Source organism: Cherax quadricarinatus, chromosome 85 (genome assembly GCF_038502225.1).
Source record: "Cherax quadricarinatus isolate ZL_2023a chromosome 85, ASM3850222v1, whole genome shotgun sequence".
NCBI classification, from domain to species: domain Eukaryota; kingdom Metazoa; phylum Arthropoda; class Malacostraca; order Decapoda; family Parastacidae; genus Cherax; species Cherax quadricarinatus.
Genome location: NC_091376.1, coordinates 6,675,504 through 6,694,715, shown reverse-complemented (window position 1 = coordinate 6,694,715; position 19,212 = coordinate 6,675,504). Strand labels below are relative to the sequence as shown.

The window sequence follows — 19,212 nt, the reverse complement described above, 5'->3', positions numbered from 1 at the left end:
GTGATGATATTTGTAGTACTAATAGTGGTAATATTTGAAGTAATAATAGTGGTAATATTTGTAGTACTAATAGCGGTAATATTTGTAGTGCTAGTTGATACCTATAGTACTAGTTGTGATAGTTGTAGTACTAGTTGTGATAGTTGTAGTACTAGTTGTGATAGTTGTAGTACTAGTTGTGATACTTGTAGTTCTAGTGTTGGTAATTGTAGTACTAGTAGTGGTGATATTTGTAGCACTAGTAGTGGTGATATTTGTATTACTAGTAGTGATGATATTTGTGGTACAATAGTGGTAAGATTTGTTGTACTAGTAGTGGTGATAGTTGTAGTACTAGTAGTGGTAATATTTATGGTACTAATAGTGGTAATATTTGTAGTACTAGTAGTGGTAATATTTGTGGTACTAGTAGTGGTAATATTTTTTATACTAATAGTGGCAATGTTTGTAGTGCTAGTAGTGGTAATATTTGTGGTACTAATAGTGGTAATATTTGTAGTACTAGTTGTGGTGATATTTGTATTACTAGTAGTGATGATATTTGTGGTACAATAGTGGTAAGATTTGTTGTACTAGTAGTGGTGATAGTTGTAGTACTAGTAGTGGTAATATTTGTGGTACTAATAGTGGTAATATTTGTAGTACTAGTAGTGGTAATATTTGTGGTACTAGTAGTGGTAATATTTTTGATACTAATAGTGGCAATGTTTGTAGTGCTAGTAGTGGTAATATTTGTGGTACTAATAGTGGTAATGTTTGTAGTACTAGTAGTGGTGATATTTGTCGTACTAGTAGTGGTAATATTTGTCGTACTAGTAGTGGTAATATTTGTAGTACTAGTAGTGGTAATATTTGTGGTTCTAGTAGTGGTAATATTTGTGGTACTAATAGTGGCAATATTTGTAGTACTAGTAATATTTGTGGTACTAGTAGTGGTAATATTTGTGGTACTAGTAGTGGTGATATTTGTAGTACTAGTAGTGGTGATATTTGTAGTACTAGTAGTGGTAATATTTGTGGTACTAGTAGTGGTGATATTTGTAGTACAAGTAGTGGTGATATTTGTAGTACTAGTAGTGTTAATATTTGTGGTACTAGTAGTGGTAATATTTGTAGTACTAATTTGTAGTACTAATTAGTACTAATTGGTAATTTTGAAAATGGTAATTATGGTAGTGATGATGTGTTCAATAGATGGAGATGGTCACGCTAAGAATGGTGGATGTGATTATCATAGTGGTGATAGTGATACCAGTTATGGTGACGTAGTGCTTATGGTGGTAGAGGTTATGGTTGTGCTTTCAGTTATCGAAGTAGTGTTGCTAGCAGAGGTAATGGTGTTGATAAGGGTAGTGATTGTGGTATTGATGGTAAGCAACAGTGAATGATGTTAATGAGGGTAGTGATTGTGGTAGTGATGATAAGCAACAGTGATGATGTTAATGAGGGTAGTGATGGTGGCAGCAGTGTTGGTGTTAATGAGGGTAGTGATTGTGGTAGTGGTGGTGTCAGCAGTGATGGTGTTAATGAGGATAGTGATGGTGGGCAGCAGTGATGGTGTTGATGAGGGTAGTGATTGTGGTAGTGATGGTGTCAGCCGTGATGGTGTTAATGAGGGTAGTGATTGTGGTAGTGGTGGTGTCAGCAGTGATGGTGTTAATGAGGGTAGTGATGGTGGGCAGCAGTGATGGTGTTGATGAGGGTAATGATTGTGGTAGTGATGGTAAGCATCAGTGATGGTGTTAGTGGTGATATAGCCGCAATAGCAACATATAGCTACTGACACTGTTACCAGCATCGTGTGGAACAACATTCGTAGCAAAACACTGATGGTCAACATGAAGGATGGCAGTCGAGCATGACAAATAAATATAACTTTATTGAAGAATATATAACTAAGTCCAGTTATCGAAAGTTAAAAGAAAAAAGAGGAGAAGATGGAATGAGAAATAAATAATAATAATCGGTGTTAAGCACTAAGGTCATGTAGGTCATTCAGAACAAGACTAGGTTTGATTGTCTGCTGCACACCAGATAGATCAACTTCCTGTTTGTACTAAGAAGAACAAGAAGATAAATGGGGAGGAAGAAGAAAAAGGGGGATAAGGAGGGTGAGACAAAAACATGAAAGAGAAGGAGGAGAAGTAAAAGGAAAAAAGGAAGGTAAGAAAAACAAAGAAAAAAGTGAGTTATGAAGAGTCATACTAAACACCCAGAACTCACTACGTGGAGGTGGCTGCCTATTGAGTTTTTTTTTTTTTTACCAAGCCTTGCGCTCAGTCATTCCATTCCTTCAATCCTCTGCTGAAGCCTGCTCAAGGTTTTTTCTTCTTAGGTTTATTTGCAGTAGCGCCATTTCCTTTTCCCTTTTTGTCCCGAGTTCCTGAAGACTTTTGTGTATTCTGGTTGTTTTTGGGCTTCTTTTTCTTGGGTTTTCGTTGGTATTTAGAAGGGTCATCCTTGGTACCCATGGTACTGGAGGCACCAGTATCCTTCTTCACCGCTTCAGCCTTAGGCTTTTCATTTGGCTTTAACTCAAGCCACAGAGGGTCAGGGATTTCCTGGTAGACGATCCGTCTCTCAGGCTGCCGAGTGGTGGTGGTGGTGGGTTGAGAAGCTTTAACATTGCGTTATATTCTTGACCTCTGGGGTTGACGGTGAAATCGAGGGAACCGCCCGACTGGTACACTATCGCTTTGCTTCTGTGGGGAAGCATTTTCTTCCTTTGTATTTGATAGATCTTCTGGAAGATTATCCAGTGTACCATGGGTATTGATGTCTTGCCCAGCCTGTTGTGCACTGGCGTTGTACAGTCGCTCAGGCTGTTGTGCAGTGGCATTGTACCGTTGCTCAGGCTGTTGTGCAGTGGCATTGTACCGTCGCTCAGGCTGTTGTCCACTGGCATTGTACCGTCGCTCAGGCTGTTGTCCACTGGCATTGTACCGTCGCTCAGGCTGTTGTGCACTGGCGTTGTACTGTCGCTCAGGCTGTTGTGCAGTGGCATTGTACCGTCGCTCAGGTTGTCGTGCACTGGCGTTGTACCGTCGCTCATGCTGTTGTGCACTGGCGTTGTACCGTCGCTCAGGCTGTTGTGCACTGGCATTGTACCGTCGCTCAGGCTGTGCACTGGCGTTGTACCGTCGCTCAGGCTGTTGTGCAGTGGCATTGTACCGTCGCTCAGGTTGTCGTGCACTGGCGTTGTACCGTCGCTCATGCTGTTGTGCACTGGCGTTGTACCGTCGCTCAGGCTGTTGTGCACTGGCATTGTACCGTCGCTCAGGCTGTGCACTGGCGTTGTACCGTCGCTCAGGCTGTTGTGCAGTGGCATTGTACCGTCGCTCAGGTTGTTGTGCACTGGCGTTGTACCGTCGCTCAGGCTGTTGTGCACTGGCGTTGTACCGTCGCTCAGGCTGTGCACTGGCGTTGTACCGTCGCTCAGGCTGTGCACTGGCGTTGTACCGTCGCTCAGGCTATTGTGCACTGGCGTTGTACCGTCGCTCAGGCTGTTGTGCACTGACGTTGTACTGTCGCTCAGGCTGTTGTGGACTGGTGGGTTGAACATGTTTGCCATCACTATTGATAACTTGCACAGGCTGCTGTGCGGTGGTGAGCGTAGCAGGTTCAGATTTGTGGTGTGATGTCTGTTTCTTGTGCTTAAATTGAGGAAACCTGACTGGATGTTCTTACTTGTGGCCAGGATGTTCTTTCTCATTTTCAGCATCTAGATTTTCAGAATTTTCTTCCCTGATCTCATGATGTACATTCTCATCTTAATGATCTTCCTCAATCACAGTCTTGACCCCTGCCTCGGCAGGGACCTGTGGGTCAGACTAGGTCATGAAGATGTAAAGCATTACACCGATGAGGAGAGAAACTCCCTGCACAACCATCATTGAAAGATGTAAGCTCTCATCTTTCTTTTCTTTAAGTTCCTCCAGCCTTTTCCTTAGAGCAGGTATCTCACTGTAGGCTTGATAAGCCCTGAACAACATTCCTAACACATTCCATTCATATGTCTTTAATTGTGGGATCGCCTCTGAGGTACTCTCAGATGGTGGTCCAGCCACCATTCGCATCACCTCGCCCACGTGTGGAACATTACAAAGATGTTTCCACCAGCTCTTACTGCCCTAGATCTCGAGGAGCACTTCCAAGCGAAGGCTTTCGTACTGATGTGGAAGGTTCTACAAAAGATTGATCCAGAATACTTTTATTGTCATCCATGTAGCAACCATTGCTACAGCAGCAAAGAAAGATAAGATAGCACGCTTTCTATTAATCATTTTGGATAACTACGTCTTTAAAGCTTTAATACTTTCTATAGTATACTAGTTTATTATATTAATGTTAATAAAATGTATAGGATTTAAATAGTTATATTGGAATAAACAGCAACTGAGGAGTACAAATTGGAAGCTCGAGTATCTGTAGGTCAGCAGACTAAGGATCAAGCCTTCACTACCAAGTATTGCAATGAATATCCCACATTGGTTTAGCTGTTAACATGAATTAAAAATTTTCATTTTGTGGTACTTGTAGAACTAGTTGTGATACTTGTAGTACTAGTTGTGATACTTGTAGTACTAGTATTGGTAATTGTAGTACTGTGTTAGTAATATATGTAGTAGTGATATTTGTAGCATTACTAGTGGTAATATTTGTAGTACTAGTGAAATGTTACCTCACTAGTATTGCACCTCACTCAGAGCCTTTATATACCCTCTGTGTCCATGTATTGTTTGTAATGGCTTGATAAAGCTCCTGGAGAGCGAAACGTTGCCACAATAAATGTTACATTAGTTGCACTTGTGTTCTTTTACTTTACATACTAGTAGTGGTAATATTTGTAGTAATAGTAGTAGTCATATTTGTAGCATTAGTAGTGGTAATATTTGTAGTACTAATAGTGGTAATATTTGTAGTACTAATAGTGGTAATATTTGTAGTACTAATAGCGGTAATATTTGTAGTACTAGTTGATACCTGTAGTACTAGTTGTGATAGTTGTAGTACTAGTTGTGATAGTTGTAGTACTAGTTGTGATATTTGTAGTACTAGTTGTGATACTTGTAGTACTACTTGTGATACTTGTAGTTCTAGTGTTGGTAATTGTAGTACTAGTAGTGGTGATATTTGTAGCACTAGTAGTGGTGATATTTGTATTACTAGTAGTGATGATATTTGTAGTACTAATAGTGGTAATATTTGAAGTAATAATAGTGGTAATATTTGTAGTACTAATAGCGGTAATATTTGTAGTGCTAGTTGATACCTATAGTACTAGTTGTGATAGTTGTAGTACTAGTTGTGATAGTTGTAGTACTAGTTGTGATAGTTGTAGTACTAGTTGTGATACTTGTAGTTCTAGTGTTGGTAATTGTAGTACTAGTAGTGGTGATATTTGTAGCACTAGTAGTGGTGATATTTGTATTACTAGTAGTGATGATATTTGTGGTACAATAGTGGTAAGATTTGTTGTACTAGTAGTGGTGATAGTTGTAGTACTAGTAGTGGTAATATTTATGGTACTAATAGTGGTAATATTTGTAGTACTAGTAGTGGTAATATTTGTGGTACTAGTAGTGGTAATATTTTTTATACTAATAGTGGCAATGTTTGTAGTGCTAGTAGTGGTAATATTTGTGGTACTAATAGTGGTAATATTTGTAGTACTAGTTGTGGTGATATTTGTATTACTAGTAGTGATGATATTTGTGGTACAATAGTGGTAAGATTTGTTGTACTAGTAGTGGTGATAGTTGTAGTACTAGTAGTGGTAATATTTGTGGTACTAATAGTGGTAATATTTGTAGTACTAGTAGTGGTAATATTTGTGGTACTAGTAGTGGTAATATTTTTGATACTAATAGTGGCAATGTTTGTAGTGCTAGTAGTGGTAATATTTGTGGTACTAATAGTGGTAATGTTTGTAGTACTAGTAGTGGTGATATTTGTCGTACTAGTAGTGGTAATATTTGTCGTACTAGTAGTGGTAATATTTGTAGTACTAGTAGTGGTAATATTTGTGGTTCTAGTAGTGGTAATATTTGTGGTACTAATAGTGGCAATATTTGTAGTACTAGTAATATTTGTGGTACTAGTAGTGGTAATATTTGTGGTACTAGTAGTGGTGATATTTGTAGTACTAGTAGTGGTGATATTTGTAGTACTAGTAGTGGTAATATTTGTAGTACAAGTAGTGGTGATATTTGTAGTACTAGTAGTGTTAATATTTGTGGTACTAGTAGTGGTAATATTTGTAGTACTAATTTGTAGTACTAATTAGTACTAATTGGTAATTTTGAAAATGGTAATTATGGTAGTGATGATGTGTTCAATAGATGGAGATGGTCACGCTAAGAATGGTGGATGTGATTATCATAGTGGTGATAGTGATACCAGTTATGGTGACGTAGTGCTTATGGTGGTAGAGGTTATGGTTGTGCTTTCAGTTATCGAAGTAGTGTTGCTAGCAGAGGTAATGGTGTTGATAAGGGTAGTGATTGTGGTATTGATGGTAAGCAACAGTGAATGATGTTAATGAGGGTAGTGATTGTGGTAGTGACGATAAGCAACAGTGATGATGTTAATGAGGGTAGTGATGGTGGCAGCAGTGTTGGTGTTAATGAGGGTAGTGATTGTGGTAGTGGTGGTGTCAGCAGTGATGGTGTTAATGAGGATAGTGATGGTGGGCAGCAGTGATGGTGTTGATGAGGGTAGTGATTGTGGTAGTGATGGTGTCAGCCGTGATGGTGTTAATGAGGGTAGTGATTGTGGTAGTGGTGGTGTCAGCAGTGATGGTGTTAATGAGGGTAGTGATGGTGGGCAGCAGTGATGGTGTTGATGAGGGTAATGATTGTGGTAGTGATGGTAAGCATCAGTGATGGTGTTAGTGGTGATATAGCCGCAATAGCAACATATAGCTACTGACACTGTTACCAGCATCGTGTGGAACAACATTCGTAGCAAAACACTGATGGTCAACATGAAGGATGGCAGTCGAGCATGACAAATAAATATAACTTTATTGAAGAATATATAACTAAGTCCAGTTATCGAAAGTTAAAAGAAAAAAGAGGAGAAGATGGAATGAGAAATAAATAATAATAATCGGTGTTAAGCACTAAGGTCATGTAGGTCATTCAGAACAAGACTAGGTTTGATTGTCTGCTGCACACCAGATAGATCAACTTCCTGTTTGTACTAAGAAGAACAAGAAGATAAATGGGGAGGAAGAAGAAAAAGGGGGATAAGGAGGGTGAGACAAAAACATGAAAGAGAAGGAGGAGAAGTAAAAGGAAAAAAGGAAGGTAAGAAAAACAAAGAAAAAAGTGAGTTATGAAGAGTCATACTAAACACCCAGAACTCACTACGTGGAGGTGGCTGCCTATTGAGTTTTTTTTTTTTTTTTACCAAGCCTTGCGCTCAGTCATTCCATTCCTTCAATCCTCTGCTGAAGCCTGCTCAAGGTTTTTTCTTCTTAGGTTTATTTGCAGTAGCGCCATTTCCTTTTCCCTTTTTGTCCCGAGTTCCTGAAGACTTTTGTGTATTCTGGTTGTTTTTGGGCTTCTTTTTCTTGGGTTTTCGTTGGTATTTAGAAGGGTCATCCTTGGTACCCATGGTACTGGAGGCACCAGTATCCTTCTTCACCGCTTCAGCCTTAGGCTTTTCATTTGGCTTTAACTCAAGCCACAGAGGGTCAGGGATTTCCTGGTAGACGATCCGTCTCTCAGGCTGCCGAGTGGTGGTGGTGGTGGGTTGAGAAGCTTTAACATTGCGTTATATTCTTGACCTCTGGGGTTGACGGTGAAATCGAGGGAACCGCCCGACTGGTACACTATCGCTTTGCTTCTGTGGGGAAGCATTTTCTTCCTTTGTATTTGATAGATCTTCTGGAAGATTATCCAGTGTACCATGGGTATTGATGTCTTGCCCAGCCTGTTGTGCACTGGCGTTGTACAGTCGCTCAGGCTGTTGTCCATTGGCATTGTACCGTCGCTCAGGCTGTTGTGCAGTGGCATTGTACCGTTGCTCAGGCTGTTGTGCAGTGGCATTGTACCGTCGCTCAGGCTGTTGTCCACTGGCATTGTACCGTCGCTCAGGCTGTTGTCCACTGGCATTGTACCGTCGCTCAGGCTGTTGTGCACTGGCGTTGTACTGTCGCTCAGGCTGTTGTGCAGTGGCATTGTACCGTCGCTCAGGTTGTCGTGCACTGGCGTTGTACCGTCGCTCATGCTGTTGTGCACTGGCGTTGTACCGTCGCTCAGGCTGTTGTGCACTGGCATTGTACCGTCGCTCAGGCTGTGCACTGGCGTTGTACCGTCGCTCAGGCTGTTGTGCAGTGGCATTGTACCGTCGCTCAGGTTGTTGTGCACTGGCGTTGTACCGTCGCTCAGGCTGTTGTGCACTGGCGTTGTACCGTCGCTCAGGCTGTGCACTGGCGTTGTACCGTCGCTCAGGCTGTGCACTGGCGTTGTACCGTCGCTCAGGCTATTGTGCACTGGCGTTGTACCGTCGCTCAGGCTGTTGTGCACTGACGTTGTACTGTCGCTCAGGCTGTTGTGGACTGGTGGGTTGAACATGTTTGCCATCACTATTGATAACTTGCACAGGCTGCTGTGCGGTGGTGAGCGTAGCAGGTTCAGATTTGTGGTGTGATGTCTGTTTCTTGTGCTTAAATTGAGGAAACCTGACTGGATGTTCTTACTTGTGGCCAGGATGTTCTTTCTCATTTTCAGCATCTAGATTTTCAGAATTTTCTTCCCTGATCTCATGATGTACATTCTCATCTTAATGATCTTCCTCAATCACAGTCTTGACCCCTGCCTCGGCAGGGACCTGTGGGTCAGACTAGGTCATGAAGATGTAAAGCATTACACCGATGAGGAGAGAAACTCCCTGCACAACCATCATTGAAAGATGTAAGCTCTCATCTTTCTTTTCTTTAAGTTCCTCCAGCCTTTTCCTTAGAGCAGGTATCTCACTGTAGGCTTGATAAGCCCTGAACAACATTCCTAACACATTCCATTCATATGTCTTTAATTGTGGGATAGCCTCTGAGGTACTCTCAGATGGTGGTCCAGCCACCATTCGCATCACCTCGCCCACGTGTGGAACATTACAAAGATGTTTCCACCAGCTCTTACTGCCCTAGATCTCGAGGAGCACTTCCAAGCGAAGGCTTTCGTACTGATGTGGAAGGTTCTACAAAAGATTGATCCAGAATACTTTTATTGTCATCCATGTAGCAACCATTGCTACAGCAGCAAAGAAAGATAAGATAGCACGCTTTCTATTAATCATTTTGGATAACTACGTCTTTAAAGCTTTAATACTTTCTATAGTATACTAGTTTATTATATTAATGTTAATAAAATGTATAGGATTTAAATAGTTATATTGGAATAAACAGCAACTGAGGAGTACAAATTGGAAGCTCGAGTATCTGTAGGTCAGCAGACTAAGGATCAAGCCTTCACTACCAAGTATTGCAATGAATATCCCACATTGGTTTAGCTGTTAACATGAATTAAAAATTTTCATTTTGTGGTACTTGTAGAACTAGTTGTGATACTTGTAGTACTAGTTGTGATACTTGTAGTACTAGTATTGGTAATTGTAGTACTGTGTTAGTAATATATGTAGTAGTGATATTTGTAGCATTACTAGTGGTAATATTTGTAGTACTAGTGAAATGTTACCTCACTAGTATTGCACCTCACTCAGAGCCTTTATATACCCTCTGTGTCCATGTATTCTTTGTAATGGCTTGATAAAGCTCCTGGAGAGCGAAACGTTGCCACAATAAATGTTACATTAGTTGCACTTGTGTTCTTTTACTTTACATACTAGTAGTGGTAATATTTGTAGTAATAGTAGTAGTCATATTTGTAGCATTAGTAGTGGTAATATTTGTAGTACTAATAGTGGTAATATTTGTAGTACTAATAGTGGTAATATTTGTAGTACTAATAGCGGTAATATTTGTAGTACTAGTTGATACCTGTAGTACTAGTTGTGATAGTTGTAGTACTAGTTGTGATAGTTGTAGTACTAGTTGTGATATTTGTAGTACTAGTTGTGATACTTGTAGTACTAGTTGTGATACTTGTAGTTCTAGTGTTGGTAATTGTAGTACTAGTAGTGGTGATATTTGTAGCACTAGTAGTGGTGATATTTGTATTACTAGTAGTGATGATATTTGTAGTACTAATAGTGGTAATATTTGAAGTAATAATAGTGGTAATATTTGTAGTACTAATAGCGGTAATATTTGTAGTACTAGTTGATACCTATAGTACTAGTTGTGATAGTTGTAGTACTAGTTGTGATAGTTGTAGTACTAGTTGTGATAGTTGTAGTACTAGTTGTGATAGTTGTAGTACTAGTTGTGATACTTGTAGTTCTAGTGTTGGTAATTGTAGTACTAGTAGTGGTGATATTTGTAGCACTAGTAGTGGTGATATTTGTATTACTAGTAGTGATGATATTTGTGGTACAATAGTGGTAAGATTTGTTGTACTAGTAGTGGTGATAGTTGTAGTACTAGTAGTGGTAATATTTATGGTACTAATAGTGGTAATATTTGTAGTACTAGTAGTGGTAATATTTGTGGTACTAGTAGTGGTAATATTTTTTATACTAATAGTGGCAATGTTTGTAGTGCTAGTAGTGGTAATATTTGTGGTACTGATAGTGGTAATATTTGTAGTACTAGTTGTGGTGATATTTGTATTACTAGTAGTGATGATATTTGTGGTACAATAGTGGTAAGATTTGTTGTACTAGTAGTGGTGATAGTTGTAGTACTAGTAGTGGTAATATTTGTGGTACTAATAGTGGTAATATTTGTAGTACTAGTAGTGGTAATATTTGTGGTACTAGTAGTGGTAATATTTTTGATACTAATAGTGGCAATGTTTGTAGTGCTAGTAGTGGTAATATTTGTGGTACTAATAGTGGTAATGTTTGTAGTACTAGTAGTGGTGATATTTGTCGTACTAGTAGTGGTAATATTTGTCGTACTAGTAGTGGTAATATTTGTAGTACTAGTAGTGGTAATATTTGTGGTTCTAGTAGTGGTAATATTTGTGGTACTAATAGTGGAAATATTTGTAGTACTAGTAATATTTGTGGTACTAGTAGTGGTAATATTTGTGGTACTAGTAGTGGTGATATTTGTAGTACTAGTAGTGGTGATATTTGTAGTACTAGTAGTGGTAATATTTGTGGTACTAGTAGTGGTGATATTTGTAGTACAAGTAGTGGTGATATTTGTAGTACTAGTAGTGTTAATATTTGTGGTACTAGTAGTGGTAATATTTGTAGTACTAATTTGCAATATTTGTGGTATTAGTAGTGGTAATATTTGTAGTACTAATAGTGACAATATTTGTGGTACTAGTAGTGGTATTATTGTAATATTAATAGTGGCAACATTTGTAGTACTAATAGTGGTGATATTTGTAGTACGAAAAATCTGCGAATGCATTTATACTAAAAGTTTTGTCAAATCGAATTGGAGATGTTGGGATTTTATTGAGTATTTCTTTACGTTTTATGTTAGGGGGTTGAAATTTTATTTTTTTGTGAAAGATACTTGAGTGGGGAATTTTTTATTATTGAAAGTTTTTGTATGTGTTGCTGCTATAACTAAAAGAGCTCAAATTCCGTTTTCGGCTTGGCTTCCAGCAGCTATAGCTGCTCCTACTCCGGTTTCAGCTTTAGTTCATTCTTCAACGCTAGTGACAGCTGGTGTTTACATTTTGATTCTGTTTAGTGGAGCTTTGGAGGGTTCGTGTGTACAAAGAGTTTTGTTAATTGTTTCTTGTCTAACTATATTTATAGAGGGCTTGGGGGCCAATTTTGAGTTTTATTTGAAAAAAATCATTGCTCTGTCAACTTTGAGACAATTGGGTGTGATAATGAGTATCTTATCTTTAGGATTCACTGATCTAGCCTTTCTTCATTTACTAACTCATGCTTTATTTGAGGCTTTATTGTTTATGTGTGCGGGAATGGTAATTCACAGGGTTAAAGAATACCAAGATATTCGGAATATGGGCAGGCTAGTAATATGTATACCTTTAACTAGGGTTTGTATAAATTTAGCTAACCTGGCTCTATGTGGTATACCTTTTTTGGCTGGATTTTACTCTAAAGATTTGATTTTAGAAGTTGCATTTATAAGGGAAATTAATATTTTTAGATTTTTTTTATATGTCTTCAGCACTGGTTTAACAGTATGTTACACATTTCGATTAATCTATTATAGAATAAGGTGTTTTTCTAATATAAGGTCTATAATATTTGTTAGGGAAAGTCACAGAAAAATGCTGAAGGGTATAATAATATTAAGGGTTGGAGCGGTAGTAGGGGGGTGTGTTTTAGCTTGAGTAGTATTTCCAGAACCTTATATGATTTGTTTGAGGCCCTTTTTAAAAATTTTAGCTTTATTAGTGAGAGGGTTCGGGGCTCTTTTAGGTTATATAACTAACATGGTCAGGTCAAGAACTAGATTAAAGTCTGTTGGATTTTATTTTTATGTTGTGTTTATAGGGTCTATATGGTTTATACCAATTTTGTCGACGTTTAGGGTGTCTCATTGAATATTAGTGAGAGGGGAATCTTTTTTCAAGATTGGAGATAAAGGTTGGTCAGAATATTTTGGAGGTGAGGGAGGATTTGATGGGATAATAAAAGGTTCTGTTTACTTACAATTGAGACAGGAGAATATGATTATAATTTATATAAAAGGATTTTTTATTTGAATTGTTGTTATATTTTTTATTTTTGTTTAGTTTACTTATATATTTTAAATTAGAATTTTGCATTGAAGCTGCAAAGGTGGTTATTAGCCTGTAGGTGACATTTTTAGAAGAAAAATCTTCAGCTTTACATTGAAAATGTAATATGCTTTATACACTATAAAAAAGAGAAGTGAACGGAATTTAACTGCTCAGGAAATAAGTTAGAAGCTTTTTCGCTGGCCTAATTCTCTTTGACAGGAAAAAAATTTCAATTTTATCATTAACAGTGATATGCCTCTGGTTTTGGCTTCTGTCAAAATAAATTAGAGGTTTGTAACCAAAATTTAGGTCGAAACTAAACGCAATCTTTCGCTTTCTAATTTTAAAAGGGTTTATAAAAGGTTAAGAGTGATTTGGAATATTAAAGTTTATTATTAGCAAGATGTTTAGTTGGGGCGACTAAGATATAAATTATATAACTGTTTTTTGTTTAAATCAGAGATATCTGTTCATATGATCCCTTTTTAGGATTAAAGAGTAAATTACTTTAGGGATAACAGCGTAATTTTTTTAAGAGTTCTTATCGACAAAAGAGTTTGCGACCTCGATGTTGAATTAAAAATTTCTTTGTGGTGTAGCAGTTACAGAAGGTCTGTTCGACCTTCAAATTTTTACATGATTTGAGTTGAGACCGGCGTGAGCCAGGTTGGTTTCTATCTTCTAAGGAGTTTTAAGTTATTTTAGTACGAAAGGATTAAATAATTGAAATAGTTTTAATAAAAGTCAGAAAAAAAGCAAATACTTTTTCTTTAATTTCCAAAATTAATATTTTAAAGTAAACTATTTTCTGTTTAGAATTTTGAAGGCCGCAAAGGTCTTGATGTAATATTAATAATACTAACAATAACAATTAAGGTAAGTAGCAGATATAAAATTACTAGGATAGTAAGAGGGAAGGAAGGAAGGGAGTAGATGGAGCTTTTTGATAAGCTGGTTAAATTCCTTTTACTTTCTAAAGTTAAGAATAGTGTAGATCTAAAAAATTTTGATGGAAGAAGTAAAAGATCCAAAAAGATTCGGATAGAGGATAAAGGAAGGGATAAGATAATTAATAGGCTAGACTTTAAGTGAATTTTAAAGGCTTCGTTGGAAGCTAGAGAAGAGACATAAATGAACAAAATTAATATTCCTCCTAAAAAAATTAAAAATAAAATATATGAAAATCAGAAGGAGGGTCTGAACAGACCTGAAAGTATGCAGATAAGAATGGTTTGTGTAAGAAGGGTAAGCCCTATGGAGAGGGGATGTGTTAAAGTTGAGAACAGGATGGCTATTCTTAAGGTAAGAGGAAGATTGAAATATAAAATATTATAACCAAAATGGTAATATTTGTGGTACTAGTAGTGGTGATAGTTGTAGTACTAGTAGTGGTAATATTTTTGGTACTAGTAGTTGTGATAGTTGTAGTACTAGCAATGATAACATATTATTAGTAGTGGTGATATTTGCAGTAGTAGTGGTAATAATTGTAGTATTAGTAGTAGTGATACTTGTAGTACTGGTTGTGGTTATACTGTACTAGTGAGGATTGAGGTAATAGTGGTAGTGGCATTGGTGATATTGGTAATTTTGAAAATGGTAATTATGGTAGTGATGATGTGTTCAATAGATGGAGATGGTCACGCTAAGAATGGTGGATGTGATTATCATAGTGGTGATAGTGATACCAGTTATGGTGACGTAGTGCTTATGGTGGTAGAGGTTATGGTTGTGCTTTCAGTTATCGAAGTAGTGTTGCTAGCAGAGGTAATGGTGTTGATAAGGGTAGTGATTGTGGTATTGATGGTAAGCAACAGTGAATGATGTTAATGAGGGTAGTGATTGTGGTAGTGATGATAAGCAACAGTGATGATGTTAATGAGGGTAGTGATGGTGGCAGCAGTGTTGGTGTTAATGAGGGTAGTGATTGTGGTAGTGGTGGTGTCAGCAGTGATGGTGTTAATGAGGATAGTGATGGTGGGCAGCAGTGATGGTGTTGATGAGGGTAGTGATTGTGGTAGTGATGGTGTCAGCCGTGATGGTGTTAATGAGGGTAGTGATTGTGGTAGTGGTGGTGTCAGCAGTGATGGTGTTAATGAGGGTAGTGATGGTGGGCAGCAGTGATGGTGTTGATGAGGGTAATGATTGTGGTAGTGATGGTAAGCATCAGTGATGGTGTTAGTGGTGATATAGCCGCAATAGCAACATATAGCTACTGACACTGTTACCAGCATCGTGTGGAACAACATTCGTAGCAAAACACTGATGGTCAACATGAAGGATGGCAGTCGAGCATGACAAATAAATATAACTTTATTGAAGAATATATAACTAAGTCCAGTTATCGAAAGTTAAAAGAAAAAAGAGGAGAAGATGGAATGAGAAATAAATAATAATAATCGGTGTTAAGCACTAAGGTCATGTAGGTCATTCAGAACAAGACTAGGTTTGATTGTCTGCTGCACACCAGATAGATCAACTTCCTGTTTGTACTAAGAAGAACAAGAAGATAAATGGGGAGGAAGAAGAAAAAGGGGGATAAGGAGGGTGAGACAAAAACATGAAAGAGAAGGAGGAGAAGTAAAAGGAAACAAGGAAGGTAAGAAAAACAAAGAAAAAAGTGAGTTATGAAGAGTCATACTAAACACCCAGAACTCACTACGTGGAGTTGGCTGCCTATTGAGTTTTTTTTTTTTTTACCAAGCCTTGCGCTCAGTCATTCCATTCCTTCAATCCTCTGCTGAAGCCTGCTCAAGGTTTTTTCTTCTTAGGTTTATTTGCAGTAGCACCATTTCCTTTTCCCTTTTTGTCCCGAGTTCCTGAAGACTTTTGTGTATTCTGATTGTTTTTGGGCTTCTTTTTCTTGGGTTTTCGTTGGTATTTAGAAGGGTCATCCTTGGTACCCATGGTACTGGACGCACCAGTATCCTTCTTCACCGCTTCAGCCTTAGGCTTTTCATTTGGCTTTAACTCAAGCCACAGAGGGTCAGGGATTTCCTGGTAGACGATCCGTCTCTCAGGCTGCCGAGTGGTGGTGGTGGTGGGTTGAGAAGCTTTAACATTGCGTTATATTCTTGACCTCTGGGGTTGACGGTGAAATCGAGGGAACCGCCCGACTGGTACACTATCGCTTTGCTTCTGTGGGGAAGCATTTTCTTCCTTTGTATTTGATAGATCTTCTGGAAGATAATCCAGTGTACCATGGGTATTAATGTCTTGCCCAGCCTGTTGTGCACTGGCGTTGTACAGTCGCTCAGGCTGTTGTCCATTGGCATTGTACCGTCGCTCAGGCTGTTGTGCAGTGGCATTGTACCGTTGCTCAGGCTGTTGTGCAGTGGCATTGTACCGTCGCTCAGGCTGTTGTCCACTGGCATTGTACCGTCGCTCAGGCTGTTGTCCACTGGCATTGTACCGTCGCTCAGGCTGTTGTGCACTGGCGTTGTACTGTCGCTCAGGCTGTTGTGCAGTGGCATTGTACCGTCGCTCAGGTTGTCGTGCACTGGCGTTGTACCGTCGCTCATGCTGTTGTGCACTGGCGTTGTACCGTCGCTCATGCTGTTGTGCACTGGCATTGTACCGTCGCTCAGGCTATTGTGCACTGGCGTTGTACTGTCGCTCAGGCTGTTGTGCAGTGGCATTGTACCGTCGCTCAGGTTGTTGTGCACTGGCGTTGTACCGTCGCTCAGGCTGTTGTGCACTGGCGTTGTACCGTCGCTCAGGCTGTGCACTGGCGTTGTACCGTCGCTCAGGCTATTGTGCACTGGCGTTGTACCGTCGCTCAGGCTGTTGTGCACTGACGTTGTACTGTCGCTCAGGCTGTTGTGGACTGGTGGGTTGAACATGTTTGCCATCACTATTGATAACTTGCACAGGCTGCTGTGCGGTGGTGAGCGTAGCAGGTTCAGATTTGTGGTGTGATGTCTGTTTCTTGTGCTTAAATTGAGGAAACCTGACTGGATGTTCTTACTTGTGGCCAGGATGTTCTTTCTCATTTTCAGCATCTAGATTTTCAGAATTTTCTTCCCTGATCTCATGATGTACATTCTCATCTTAATGATCTTCCTCAATCACAGTCTTGACCCCTGCCTCGGCAGGGACCTGTGGGTCAGACTAGGTCATGAAGATGTAAAGCATGACACCGATGAGGAGAGAAACTCCCTGCACAACCATCATTGAAAGATGTAAGCTCTCATCTTTCTTTTCTTTAAGTTCCTCCAGCCTTTTCCTTAGAGCAGGTATCTCACTGTAGGCTTGATAAGCCCTGAACAACATTCCTACCACATTCCATTCATATGTCTTTAATTGTGGGATAGCCTCTGAGGTACTCTCAGATGGTGGTCCAGCCACCATTCGCATCACCTCGCCCACGTGTGGAACATTACAAAGATGTTTCCACCAGCTCTTACTGCCCTAGATCTCGAGGAGCACTTCCAAGCGAAGGCTTTCGTACTGATGTGGAAGGTTCTACAAAAGATTGATCCAGAATACTTTTATTGTCATCCATGTAGCAACCATTGCTACAGCAGCAAAGACAGATAAGATAGCACGCTTTCTATTAATCATTTTGGATAACTACGTCTTTAAAGCTTTAATACTTTCTATAGTATACTAGTTTATTATATTAATGTTAATAAAATGTATAGGATTTAAATAGTTATATTGGAATAAACAGCAACTGAGGAGTACAAATTGGAAGCTCGAGTATCTGTAGGTCAGCAGACTAAGGATCAAGCCTTCACTACCAAGTATTGCAATGAATATCCCACATTGGTTTAGCTGTTAACATGAATTAAAAATTTTCATTTTGTGGTACTTGTAGAACTAGTTGTGATACTTGTAGTACTAGTTGTGATACTTGTAGTACTAGTATTGGTAATTGTAGTACTGTGTTAGTAATATTTGTAGTAGTGATATTTGTAGCATTACTAGTGGTAATATTTGTAGTACTAGTGAAATGTTACCTCACTAGTATTGCACCTCACTCAGAGCCTTTATATACCCTCTGTGTCCATGTATTGTTTGTAATGGTTTGATAAAGCTCCTGGAGAGCGAAACGTTGCCACAATAAATGTCACATTAGTTGCACTTGTGTCCTTTTACTTTACATACTAGTAGTGGTAATATTTGTAGTAATAGTAGTAGTCATATTTGTAGCATTAGTAGTGGTAATATTTGTAGTACTAATAGTGGTAATATTTGTAGTACTAATAGTGGTAATATTTGTAGTACTAATAGCGGTAATATTTGTAGTACTAGTTGATACCTGTAGTACTAGTTGTGATAGTTGTAGTACTAGTTGTGATAGTTGTAGTACTAGTTGTGATATTTGTAGTACTAGTTGTGATACTTGTAGTACTAGTTGTGATACTTGTAGTTCTAGTGTTGGTAATTGTAGTACTAGTAGTGGTGATATTTGTAGCACTAGTAGTGGTGATATTTGTATTACTAGTAGTGATGATATTTGTAGTACTAATAGTGGTAATATTTGAAGTAATAATAGTGGTAATATTTGTAGTACTAGTAGTGGTAATATTTGTAGAACTAGTTGATACTTGTAGTACTAGTTGTGATATTTGTAGTACTAGTTGTGATACTTGTAGAACTAGTTGTGATACTTGTAGTTCTAGTATTGGTAATTGTAGTACTGTATTAGTAATGTTTGAAGTACTAGTAGTAGTCATATTTGTAGCATTAGTAGTGGTAATATTTGTGGTACTAATAGTAATATTTGTAGTACTAATAGTAATATTTGTAGTACTAATAGTGGTAATATTTGTGGCACTAGTTGTGGTGATAGTTGTAGTACTAGTAGTGGTAATATTTGTAGTACTAGTAGTGGTAATAATTGTAGTACTAGTAGTGGTAATATTTGTAGTACTAATAGTGACAATATTTGTGGTACTAGTAGTGGTATTGTAATACTAATAGTGGCAATATTTGAAGTACTAGTAGTAATATTTGTAGTACTAGTAGTGGTAATATTTGTAGTACTAGTAATATTTGTAGTACTAGTAGTGGTAATATTTGTAGTACTAGTAATATTTGTAGTACTAGTAGTGGTTATATTTGTAGTACTAGTAATATTTGTAGTACTAATAGTGGTAATATTTGTAGTACTTATAGTGGTAATGTTTGTAATACTAATAGTGGTAATATTTGTAGTACTAGTTGTGATACTTGTAGTACTAGTTGTGATACTTGTAGTACTAGTTGTGATACTTGTAGTACTAGTTGTGATACTTGTAGTACTAGTTGTGATACTTGTAGTTCTAGTGTTGGTAATTGTAGTACTAGTAGTGTTGATATTTGTAGTACTAGTAGTGCTAATATTTGTGGTACTAGTAGTGGTAATATTTGTGGTACTAGTTGTGGTGATATTTGTAGTTCTAGTAGTGACAATATTTGTAGTAGTAATAGTGGTAAT

At 38.3% G+C, this 19,212-nt stretch overlaps 2 protein-coding genes across 4 annotated transcripts in view; both read left to right on the top strand.

Annotated features, from left to right (window-relative positions):
- LOC128703228 (WAS/WASL-interacting protein family member 1-like) overlaps nt 1–19,212 on the top strand; it is a 214,008-nt gene that overhangs the window by 88,005 nt on the left and 106,791 nt on the right. The window lies entirely within an intron of this gene.
- Nucleotides 8,882–12,578, top strand: LOC138855231 (NADH-ubiquinone oxidoreductase chain 5-like). The gene is made up of 2 exons (XM_070103520.1): nt 8,882–8,921; nt 11,629–12,578. Exons 1-2 carry the CDS (start codon nt 8,882–8,884, stop codon nt 12,393–12,395), a joined length of 807 nt encoding a protein of 268 aa, XP_069959621.1. The 3' UTR covers nt 12,396–12,578.